At 41.1% G+C, this 13,108-nt stretch overlaps 1 protein-coding gene across 2 annotated transcripts in view; it reads right to left on the bottom strand.

Annotated features, from left to right (window-relative positions):
- The window catches only part of PROSER1 (proline and serine rich 1), a 157,422-nt gene that overhangs the window by 55,015 nt on the left and 89,299 nt on the right, over positions 1-13,108 (bottom strand). For both annotated transcript variants that reach the window (XM_069205486.1, XM_069205487.1), the window contains exon 8: positions 4,699-4,777. In XM_069205486.1, coding sequence (XP_069061587.1) covers positions 4,699-4,777 — 79 coding nt within the window. The remainder of the gene's footprint in view (positions 1-4,698; positions 4,778-13,108) is intronic.

Below are 13,108 nucleotides of genomic sequence, written 5' to 3'. Positions count from 1 at the left end.
TGACGATGCAAATTTGTGGTTCATGTAAAAAAAAAAGCAAAAAAAAAAGCGCATGCTCCACTTGTTTTTAAGAAGTCCCCAGGTGGGCCAGGCCCGGGAGCATGTAAAATTTAAGGAGGAGGGTGCACGGGCCCCCCCACATAGGGTAGTTTTATGACCCAGGGACTGCCACCTTTCGGGGGCCACTGTGAAACTAAATGCAGGGGATGTGGTGGGGTGGCCCCTCGGCAACACCAGAGTCCACCAGCTCCACGGGGCTTTAGCCAAATACAATGCAGGGGGCACAGGCTTCCCCCCCTCCCACAGCCCAGGGGACCACCACCATCAGTGCTTAATTTGTTCTTGTTGTTTCCGTTGCAGAGCACCAGTACTTATTTTTTAGGGCCAGCACTTATTTTTCAGCTGCAAGCATTTACTGTGAGCAAAAGACACGTATGGGAAAGACGGAGTAAGAGAAAAACAAAAAAGTGTCACAAAGGGGAAAAGCAGTAAGCTGAAGAGGCAGAGGGTGGCTTTAAATGGACTGAAAAGGCCTGAGATGGCTTCAGGATTATGCTGCCTCAGTATTCCATGTTTGCACATTTAATTACAGCAGCTGCGTGTTAAAGAGAAGGGCTTTGGGCACTGGCACCTTTTGATTTACAAATTAAGCACTGACCACCACGTCACTGGGCTTTAGTCAAATACAATGCGGGGGGCCCTAAGGTAACTATAACTCACGCCCTCGCCATGCACTGCTAATTACCCCACAAATTACGGCACTCATGACATCTTTGATAACAACACTGATAACATCAATGTAATATTTGCAGTAAAATATTTGAAGAAAAAACTGTGCATGGTGGGGGCATGAGTTATAGTTGCCCTGTAGCACGGGTTATAGTTATTTGAGATAACTCTAGCTATAACAGGTGAACTTCTATGGTTTTGTATGTTTAAAATGTGAGCCTAACTATAATGTCTTTGTAACCCAGGGGCATGGACTTTAATAAACTATCTACTTGTCCATGGGACAGGTTGCTCCTTAAATCTACTTGTCGTGCAAAAATATCCATTTGACCCTCGGTGCCATGTAATGTGGCAACAAACCCACTATGTGAGAGCTCTGGTAATAACCTCTGATAATAACCTCTCTGATTATGCCATGGCTAATACTATGGTAGGGCTTGAATACTAGCAATTTCAAGCCCTACTATAGCAGTCTCCTTATGTTGCCACCTTTCCGTGGATCTAAATACTGGGGCTGGAGGAAGCAGTAAGCAATAGTTCCAGGGATGGAATGCCTTTTAGTCTGTGCAAACCTCCTAACCTGCATGTTTTAAGGAGTTTCACCAGCTCTTCTCTAATCTTTCCCCATACTGAGAAAGGTTGCAATTTACTTCTGACAAGGACAGAAGTAGAAGTTCTTCCAGGGTTGGGGAAAAAAGTGGTTGGAGGAAAAGTGAATTTGTAAATGCTCAATAGATTTTCACATGAGCAAAGCTACACACGCATATTTGCTTGTGGTAAAATACAGTTCACAAATACAAATTCTAGGAGTACGATTTCTTGGTCTACATCTGTAAATTCTTGTTAATTCAAGAAAGCCACTATTTGAAAGACATATACCATGGGTGCACTTTTGTGACTTTCTTTAAGAATTGGGCCCCTACTTAGCTCTGGCTTCACCAAGACATTTTGTTTTTAGTAAAATCCTGTTTCTCCCTCTGTCTGTTGGCTGGCTTTACTATGAGTGATAGCATTCTGCTCTTCCACAAGGAGCATATTGACACAAAAAGTATTTTTGTTCAGTGCCAGGAACTACTGTGGCAATATCTGCTTTTTGAGACCGAAATACTTTTTTTTTTTTGCTTTTTGCCAATGTTCGTTACAATGGTGAGAGTCTGACAGCTCCCACAACAATAAAGTATTACAAAAGCCATGTCAAAACAAGACATGCACTGACAAAACCAAAAAACTGACAACCAATGTTGGATCGATTGGCTTTGCCAATGCTTGTTTATTTTTATGTTTCCCCATAATCATGTTAAAAATAGTTATACTGATTTTCCATTATGAATATTTTTTGAAAATACTAGCATGCATCAACACATTTTACTAAATGATGTTTCGAAGAAATAGTACTTAAAATTCCACAGTAGCAAAACGTTTTTTTCAACATTTTGCTTTGAAAGAAAAAAATCACCACTCTTGCTTACAAGCCTCTGCAAATATTTGCATCTAGTCAGAGAGCATTCTGGAAGCATTATACGTAGCCTCATATTGCTTAACTTTTCATACATGTGTATAATGTTTTTACTGGAACTACTGTCAGTAGTACAGTGTGACCTTAAAACGCTTATTTAAAGCGCTCACCCTAATAATAAAGGCTTTTTATTAATGAACCATAAATAGAAGCATTAACATATGGACACAAATATTACCTCAACTGCTCAGTTCCCTTCCCTGTAAAGTGGCAGCCGAAGGGTTTGTGCTGCAAGGGGTTGGGCCTACTTGTCCCAAGGACAAAATAAACGTAAAAACTTGTTTGTCCTTGACCCCAAATAATATGCCCTGGGCATTGGGGTATAGGAGTTCCATACCCCTGTGTAACCTTTGGGTTTTTCTTTAGGTGAATTTCTATGGCTTTTTTAATTCAATTTCCTAACTATAATGTCCCTGTAACCTTTGTTTTTTTTGGTTTTTCATATATATATATTTTTAATTTTTTCACAGGAGAAATAAAGGTTACAGGGAAGTTATAGTTAGGTTGACGTTCTACCAATACAAAACCATAGAAATCGCAGAAATTCAGCAGTGATAGTTATACTTTTAGTTATACTTATGTTAAGAAACTATAACTTGCTGCCCAAACTTACTTTGCAGCACGAGTTATAGTTTCTTCAGATAAGTATAACTATAACTGCTTAATGTATATGGTTTTGTATGGGTAAAATGTCAACCTAACTATAACGTCCCTGTAACCTTTGTTTTTTTCAGTGAATTTCTGTGTTTTTTGTAACTTACACATTAATATTTCTGTCAAGTTGCAGCCAGCCAATCACTGCTACACTTTTCCCCTGGATTCAGGGAAGATCCCCAGAGGATTCGAGGATCCGTGGATTGCCTGAAGGCAATGTTTTTGCCCATGATGGGTCCCTAACGGAACAGAGTCCTCTGGGGTCAGGATAACTGTATCCTGACACCTTATATGTATTTACACCGTTTTTTTCCCATCCCCAGGAATGCGAAAGATAGAGATATATATTGATATCTAGATACATAGATGCCTCCATTATGCACAGTTTTTTCCTGAAGACTTTTACTGGCGATATTACATTTATACTTTCAATGATGTTATCAAAGATGTCATGAGTTCTGTAATATGTGGGGTAAATAGCAGTGTATGGCGAGGGTGTGAGTTATAGTTACCTTAGGGCATGAGTTGAGTTATAATTACTTGAAATAACTAACTATAATAGTTTCATTTTTCTATGGTTTTGTATATTTAAAATGTGAGCCTATCGCGTGTGTGTTTTTCCCTTTACGGGGTTTTACCATCCGTCCACCCTAACTTTACATCAACATGTTTCAGCCCCCTGAATGGCCTGTCTAAAGACAAGGGATTTCAGAAGACCTAATCCTATATTGATGCTCTGTGTTAATACTGGTCATACAGTCATAATGTGGCGGTCTGGCCACTGCTCTGGCGGTGGTCAGACAGCCACCGTAATTACGGCCATACACTGGAAACACAAAATAACTACCTTTGTATGTCCAATGGTAATCAGTGGGCAGGCCCAAAGCCTATTACAAGTTTTTGGTATTGTCCACAAAAGGTCTGACACAAGGTGGCAGCAGATCCCAATGAATAGGAGCCATTGCCTTTTTTTTCATTTGCACATTATTAAATCGCTCATCTACAATGACATTTATTTCAACCTTTCTTTACTGGAATATATTCTGATTAAGCCTTCATGCTTTCAGTCACTACATGTAACATCTGACATTTTCATAACACATTAATTTTGAATCCTTTCAACTTCTAGGCTTCACATCTCTCTGCCACATGCCATATGCACACCGCCCTGACTTGTGTTACCTATCTCATCATATTACAAAGCAACCTAAATGTTTGCATTACATCCAGTAATCTCCCCTTCCCTGATGCCTACTTTTAATCATCAAGGCCTAGATGGTATTAATTAGTGAATCGCCAAGAGGCCGAACCTGATTTTGGAATGTATAACTTTGAAACATCACTCATATCTGCTTAACTTTCAACAGCACATGTGGACTGCATGCGCTCTGCAAGTGTTCCATGAATCATATACATTTATCAGAGCTCTAGGTAAACATCTCATTGTCATGCCTTCAAAAGGGGTTACATAATTTAACCAGAATCTATCAGAGACAAACATAAAGGTACATTTCTAACCTCCTTTGGGAGGAGGAGGAGCTAGAAGTCAAAAGAAGAGGGATTGTGGAGCACTACATTTTCTCTCATGGGTGGAAAAAGAGAAATGAAATAATTAATATCTAATTAATATCCGATTCTGAGTTTTCCCAACACTTTCATCCCATGTAAACCTCATTTTGAATCTAAGCCTCCTAAACCTTGCAGGTTGCTCTACCTTGCCATTAAATGCCTGTGAGGTTTATCAGCAAATCCAAACACAAGCAGTTTTACAGAAAAGATGTTTGGGAAAAAACACTTACTTGGAGCAATAGTTGCATGCGACCGGCATGGAGGAATTGGATAGGGAACGGGCCTATGTGGGTTGTATGTTGAGGGAGCCTAATACAAAATAGTTACACCAATGAAAAAAATGCATTAAGATATTAGAATAAAAAACACACACAAAAGTCAATAACAACTAAAAGCTGCAAGAGTCTATTATGAGATCCAACAGAAAATTATATTGGTATATGAATGCCAAAACAGATTTAACTCAAGTAAAGTGTTCCTATGTGTTTATCATAATTCACAAGCATGAAACGGAACAGGAATATTTAGTTATTTTTAATGTAAATTTGCATGCTATTCATGCTGATGAATTTTACACCAGTGTGTGATCATAAAATGGGTGTCCAAATATCATTATACAAGGGAAATATCCCAGAGCAGCATGACGGCATTCCTATTTGGGTATTCTCCGAGTTATCCAGAATGCAACATAAACTGGGATGCATATGAGGATTTTTGATGGATTATGGAACAAAAGATGTTATCTTGTTCATAATTTACTCACAAAATGTCAATAGGGTCCAATCAGGAGGACTCTGGTCTAACATAAGTATAAACTGTATTGTACTTCAAAACTGACACACAGACACTTTATTATCAAGGCAGTTTGTATCCTTTGTGCCTGAATTTGAAAAGGCACAGTTGAGAGTAAAATGCCTAGATTTGAGGAAAAAAGCTGGACAGCAACAGAAGCGGGAAGAGGGATGCAACATGGAGACTTGGAATAACAAACTGCAGGCGGTGCATGTTGTGGAAAAGTTACACAGAAAGACTAACGTGGAGCGGGGGAAGCAAACTGATGATGCAGTACAACACAGAGCTGTGAGAAGAAGCACACAGGCAAGACAGAAATGCAGGGAGAGAAGCACACAATGACGACTGTATTATTCAGATGGCCAGCGGAGAAGCACACAGGCAGAGAAAGAGACATATGAGCGCAGAGGAGGGGGGTAATACATAAGGGAGAAAGATGGAAAACACTTGCAAGGAGGGTTTAAACAAACAAAATAAAGAAGAGTCTGAGAAGTGAAAGGACACAGGTAATGAGTCCATGTCCCATGGAAGGACCAAACACAAAGATAAACTAGAGCCCGCAAAAGCTAACAAATAAAAAAACGCAAATGAGTGACAATGAAGCCACCCAATAGTAACCAATGGGAGGGCTCTAAGCCGCTGACAATATGTTTCGCAACAGACAGCGCATGTGCTGTCTAGTAAACAAGACCAAATGAGACATCTGGTACCTAGCTACATGTGTAGTTGGGAATTTTGTGGAATCACTCATAAATCTTTTGTTAGAAATTGGGTTTTGGGTTGAGGGGGGTGTGAACCTTTTTCAAGCACCATCCACAATCCTTGTCAGGAGTAAAAAAAAAAAAAAAAAAGTCACTAAATTAAACCATGAATTAACCTGTACTTAACTTAACCTGGCACAAAAGAAGAAAGGCTTAACTAAATAAAGAGGCAATGTGTAAAGTATGTATACAGCACTTGAACAGTAAAAAAGTGAAAATACAACATAGGAAAAATCTCTCACTAATTTAGGAAAATAGAGCAAAATCGAATAAATTATTGGACACCAAAAGTACAAAAATTCAATCAGTAGAACCAGAGTTATGCATTTTTTTAAAGTTTTTATTACAACAAAATTAGCACCTAAAAGGTCAAAGCTCCAACAGCGGATATCTAGTTTCGCAAGAACAGGGCACAGTCAATAGTTATGGCCAACAGTAATGGAGTGGTTTGAATAAATGATGTGGAATGGGTGCTGGCCTCATTTACCTTCTGACTTAGTAGAATATTTGAAGAAAAATGTCTGAGAAGGTAAATTTCAGCAGGCAAGGCAGCTTGTGGTGTCTTGTGGTGTGCAATTGGGGAGCCACTGGACAAAGGTGCAGTGAGGATTATCATGTTCGGACTTAGGGTCTGATTAAGAGTATGGCGGTCCATAGGACCTCCGTATCTGCTGTGGCAGTCCGACCGCCAAATTCGTGGTGGTTCAACCACCAGATCACGATGATGGTGGTCGGACCACCACAACACCACCAAAACCAGAGATCCAAGTGGGCTGTCGGCAGTCAGCAACAGCGGTGCATAGTTCGGCACAGCCATGCTTTCCTTACTGCCAGCCTTTTCATGGCAGGCTTCCCACCATAAAAAGGCTGGCAGAAAGGCAGCGTCGGGACCACAAGGGCCCCCTCTGTCAGCACTCTCAGAATGCGCACTGTCTGCCACAGCAGACGGCATTGGCCTTGGCTCGGGTCTCTCTGAGAGCCAAGGCCAATGTTGTCTCACTGTGTCTCCTGGTCAGCCTGGTGGAAACATCATAGTACGGCGGTGGAGAGGCCCCTGGTTTGGTGGCCGCCTCCCCAACGTCATAATGGCAGCCCGGCTGTCTTGCCACTGAGATCGTAATCGTGCACTTAGTCTCTTTTTGGAAACTCAAAAAACTCCAGCAAGACGAAGTGAGAGCCTGCAGCCGACGAGGGCACCAGAAAGACATAAATTACTTCTGTGAGGAGCCACTGAACACAATTTGCTGCTACAGAAAGGAACATATAGCCACCGTGATGTCGAGCTAACTGGTGATGCACCATGGGTGGAACAGTGAGCAGGTAGATCCCAGTCTTCTGTTGGTTCTTAGAGTACTTTTTGTCTGAAAAGCCTCCGACATTTTGGGTTTTGGCTGTTTGGGTACGTTTAGACCACCTCCAAAGGTCCAGGACTGGGCAGGCATCACTTCGAGGGCAGAACTCCCCTCAGGAGGGTCCAGGTGCATGGTTCTAGTTGTTGGGAGCTTTTTGTGTCCCTGTACCTCAGAACAGGAGGTCAGCTACCTGCCCTTTGAGTCACTCTGGTAGTCACTGGTTCAAGCAGCAAGGTAGACCTCTAGCAGCAGTGCAGTCCTCTGAGGGTTCAAGGCAGGCTTCCAGCAGCAGGGTAGTCCTTTGAAGTACAAAGCAGATCTTCTGAGCTTCCTTGGCAGATACAGGAGTAGACTGAGGAGTTGGGCCTCGGGGTCCTATTTTTAGGCCCAGAACTAGCTTTGAAGTGGAAGAAACATCTGGAGTCCCCCTCCACACATGGTTATAGAATCTCCTTTTTCCCTGATAAGGCTTAAAGAGGTCTGAGGTGACAAAAGGCTAGTGTGAAGTTCTTTGTGAGTGTGCTGAGGAAGCTCCTTTGAAATCTGACGGGGTGGGAACAGCTCTGTTAGACAAATCCTGGCAGGATTGTCCATCCTGCCAACACCTACTACCCCTTTGTCTCACTGTCTGGGAGGAATACACAAAAACTAACTGCCATGCTGATCAAAGTCAAGTGACCCAGGACAACAGGCACCAAATGGTTATGACAAGAAAATGCCAACTTTCTAAAAGTCTCACTTAAAAATGCTCCTAGAGGAATTGTTTGGATATAGTATGTGTTCATATGATCCAGTCTTCAATTAATGAACAAGGCAACTCCTTACTGTTAAAATCCAATATATTACTCAATAGGGTTCAGGAAGTTCAAAAAAATGTACAACGAACCCAACTAATGTCCGTCTTATAAACAACAACACTGTATACAACTCCCCTAGATCACAAGATTGAATCCCAACGGAAGATCCAGGAAACTGTTATAACCCTCCCCAAGACACAGTCCTGCACAATAATTGCCTGGTTTTCAGTCCCAGTTCAAGCAACATCATGGACTTTAAATTCAGCTTGTCAAATGAGAGGGAAATGTCGATGTTTGACCTGTGGTGGCAGGCAGAGGTCCGTTAGACCATCATCAGGACTCAGTGTAGTTAAATAATACCTACAGATAAGGAAAATTAATTATAAAACAGTACGTGCAATCTATAAAATCACACCATGTGTACCGCCTGTTAAACCCAAGAACACACCACAAACAGAAGTGTGGATACTAGTATAAGCCACCACCTAGATGACAAGGAAAGTTAAAACAAAAATACTTTAAAAACATAGCATAAGTGCACCATAAATTACACTGTGTCAGGCTCCCAACCAGAATAGCTATATTCTGCTACTTACAACAGTTTGCAAAATTAGACTCTGTAGCTACACACAAGGGGACTTCAACCTACAAGCCCAAGTAAACAAATCCACAAAGATTCAAATATTATAATTGCTTAACTGTCATACAACATAAATGCTAGAAAAACGCTGCCTCCATTGCAGTGTGCTCATACCTTCTAAATATGGGACCGCTAGCGTCTGTCTCCATCCACATCTGCTCAACACATGCAAGTCAGAATCAAACATTGCTGGCCTTCCCGGCGAGTTTAAATAAGGAAGTGAAAGGTCATGTGACCTTTCCAGTGACTATGGCGGCCACCTTCGACTCGTAAAAATGCCTAACTAATACCCAGAGTTTGGAGACTGTTGTAATTATGGTAAGTATACTGTTGTGGACCTCAGTAAGTTAATAAATAAAATATCCATCTGGGCCATTAGCTCAGTCCATGTTAGTAGGATACACACACTCTCTGTCTCCCTATTACAAAGCATTCAGGTAGTCACATGACCAATGCAAAAACTGTGTCTGACAACTTTAAATGTAATAATGGCCCATCTAAATGCTCTCCGATACTAAATCTACTTTCACAATCCTGCTGTAGGTAGCCCCAGGGTCTAGCTTATCCATACAACAGAAAGAAAAGATCGACCCAACCAATTATTCTCAGGGCATTATTAGCCAGCAGCCACAACAACCAATACAACTAAATGTCAGAAATGAAAGAACAGATAAAGGACTCTCAGCCCTCATACCAACCATACGAAAGAAAAGGACACAATAGGAAACCCTGAAGGGACCATACCCTCTCTAGCAGAACTGCTAGATATCAATTCAGTGTCCGCAATTACATGCACAGAGCCATGAGAGGCGGTTAACATCCATAACCCTCTGTGCAGAATACAACACATTAACTATTCCCGTTCAAGATAGTCTATCTACGACGTTGCCAGTATTTGCCATTCCACCTGTTGATTCAGACCCTTTTTAACTGTATCTGCAAGCCAAATCCATTGGTTTCCTTTAATGGTCAAAAAGCAGTCCACATTTACATGTCTTTTCAAGGGTTTTATAACATCAAGTACAAACCAGTGCATATTGTTGGGAGCATGTTTCATAAGATTGTAATGTTCAACCATAGGAGCATTCACAACACTACACCGTATTTGTGACTGATGATGAATAATCTGTTTTCTGACCTCCTGAGTTGTTTTACCAATGTAAAACAAAGAACATGGGCATTGAATACAATAAATAACATTTTTAGAACCACAATTCGAAAAATGTTACAGCTGCCAAGTTCTCTCATTTAGACATGCTTTTACAATTTTAGTGGAAGCACATGCACTGCAGTTCCCACACAGGCAATGTCCAACCATTGGTGTTAGGCCCCGGATGTTACTCAGTATGCATGGTTCTGGTTCAATGTAGGCGCTCAATAGACTGTCTCATAAGGTTTTTTCCCTTTTGAAGGTAAATAATGGTTTCTCAAGTGGAATATCAAGAGAGGCTAATAAATGCCAATTTTTAAAACTAACCTTTTTAATTACATTTGACTCTGAACCAAAAGTTGTAACACAAGTCATACCAGAGTGAACAGCTTTCTCTTTGACTTGGAGTAAGGCTTGTCGATCGTAATTCCAGGCACGTTTCAGGGATCATTTAACTAGGCTATATGGATAGCATATTTTAATCAATTTGGACATTAGAGGCTTCCAAAAAATGAGTAGTGTTTTTGGAGCAATTACATTTAATCCTTAAGAATTGCGCAAATTTCTGGGATGATGGCTATTATATCTCAGAAGAGTATTTCTGGCAGTCGGTTTAGTATATAGACCTACATACAGCCCAACCTCATCAACTGAAATGTTTAAATCTAAAAAATTTATGGAATGGGTATCATAAATTTTAAGTTTGTATTTTGATTATTAATCCATTTGTGAAACTGTAGTAAGTCACTTATTTGGACCATGCCAAATAAAGAAGATGTTATCTATATACCAGAGCCATTTTGTGATGTAACTGCCATAATGATGCCCTCCTTATAAATGGTATACTCTTCAAAAGTGGCCACATATAGATTTGCAATATCAGGAGCAAAAATAGCTCCCATTGCTCCTCCCTTTATTTGTGCTAAGAACTCATCAATGAATAAGAAGTAATTGTGTTCCAGTGCAATCTGAGCACAACTTGTGATAACATCAGTGGGGACCCTATAAGGTCTTAGTCTAGACTCAAGAATGGTGATAATTACCTGAAGTGCCTCACCTTGTAGAATATTGGTGTACAAGTTTTCCATATCGATCGGCACCAAGATGTCAACCTCAGGATTAAAAGGGGCCCCTTCGATTTAAGTGATCACAAACAGACTATCTCTTGTGTATGACTTGATTAGAGGTATAAACGGTTTAATGAAAAAAAATCAATATATTCTGCAAGTGGCTGTAAAACAGACTGGCAGTCAGCCACAATGGGTCTTCTTGGTGGCTTCTTTGTATCTGTGGATTTTGGGTAGAACACAAAAGGTTGGTATGGCAAAACCATCCTTATTAAGGTAGTCATATTCCATTTTACTTAACCACCCACCATGCAGACCCTTATTGGTCACTTCACGAATTTCACTTCTGATGGATGGTGTAGGATCTTTCTTTAATTTGTTGTAATGTGAAGGATTATGTAGTTGTCTTAAAACTTCCTGTCCATAATTTGTTCTATCTTGAATAATGATGCTTCATACTTTATCAGCAGGTTTGATAACTATGTTTATTGCTGGCTATGGAGGATAAAGCTTCATTTTGAGCTTAAGTAAAGTTGGACTGCACATATTTATGTTCCTCCTCCAACCAGGATTATGTGCCATATTGTCTACCACTGTCTACTGCGGGCCTCCCTAAAACAAGTTGTATTACTGAACTGCCTGAATGCTATTGAGTAATATATTGGATTTTAACAATAATGAGTTGTCTTAGTCATTAATTGAAGACTGGATCATATGTACACATACTATATCCAAACAATTCCTCTATCAGCATTTTTAAGTGAGACATTGTTTGTACCCAGTTCCTAGGGGAATACTGGGTTACCCTAAGTGTGTTAACTTTCTAAAGGCGGCATTTTCAGAATTGTGACTTAACATCTCATTTTATCATTGAATAGGACTTTAAATTACAATTCATCAGACGCCAAACTTGATATTTCTATCTGTTTCTAAGCAAATGTTATTACTTTATGTACATCTCCAAATTTGTAAATACAATGCACCCTGCCCTATGGTGTATGTAGGGCCTAGTTTATATGTATTTAGTCCTGGCAAAAGGTTTAGCAGGCCAAAGTGGCAGTTTAAAATAGCATATAGGTGTCAATGCCAGAACTGAGACATGTTTTACAAGGTTATTTAAGTATGTGGAACAATAAGTCCTGCATGTCGACTAGTAACATTTAATTTACAGGACATGTGCAATCTAAAAGTAAATGTCCAACTTTTTAAATACCATGTACCCTGCCCTAAGGGCTGTTTATGGCCTAACTTAGGGGTGACTTGTATGTATTAACAAGTACTGGGAAAGCCAATAGATCACACCTATTGGAGTGGAGTGCCAACGATTGTAGTGGAGTGGGGTAGATTGTAGTGGAGTGGGGTAGAGTGGGGTAAGTTAGAGTGGGGGTCGGGTCGATGGCATAGACGGGAGTGGAGTGGGGTAGACTGGAGCAGTGGGGTAGACTGGAGTAGTGTAGAATGGAGTATGGTGAGGTAGACTGGAGTGGAGTGAAATAGACAGGGTAGACTGGAGTGGGCTAGATTGGAGTGAGGTAGAGTGGGGTGGAGTAGAGTAGAGTAGAATGGGCTTGGGTAGGTTGTGGCGGACTGCAGTGGGGCAGATTGGATTGGGGCAGGGTGGGGTACAGTAGGGCATGGGGATGGATTGAAGTGGGGCAGATTGGAGAGGGGTTAGATTGGGGTGGAGAGGGGTATATTTGAGTGGGGTATATTGGAGTGGTGTAGGGTGGATTGGGTTAGACTGGAGTGGAGTAGATTTGAGTAGGGTAAATTGGGATGGAGTGGGGTAGACTGGGGCGAAGTGGGGTAGATGGGAATGGAGTGTGATAGACTGGGTCAGACTAGAGTGGGGTAGATTGGGATAGATTGGGGTAGAATAGAGTGGAATGAGGTAGATTTGAGTGGAGTGGGGTAGACTGGGGTGGAATGGGGAAGACAGAAGGGGAGTGGCCGAGTGGAGTAGACTGGGGTGAAGAGGGCTAGACTGGAGTGGAATAGACTTGAGTAGAGTGGGGTAGGCGGGGGTGGATTGGAGTGGGGTCGATTAGGATGTGGCGGGGTAGATTAGGATGGAGTGGTGT

Source organism: Pleurodeles waltl, chromosome 8 (assembly GCF_031143425.1).
Source record: "Pleurodeles waltl isolate 20211129_DDA chromosome 8, aPleWal1.hap1.20221129, whole genome shotgun sequence".
NCBI lineage: Eukaryota > Metazoa > Chordata > Amphibia > Caudata > Salamandridae > Pleurodeles > Pleurodeles waltl.
This window is presented reverse-complemented; position numbering and strand designations above follow the sequence as displayed.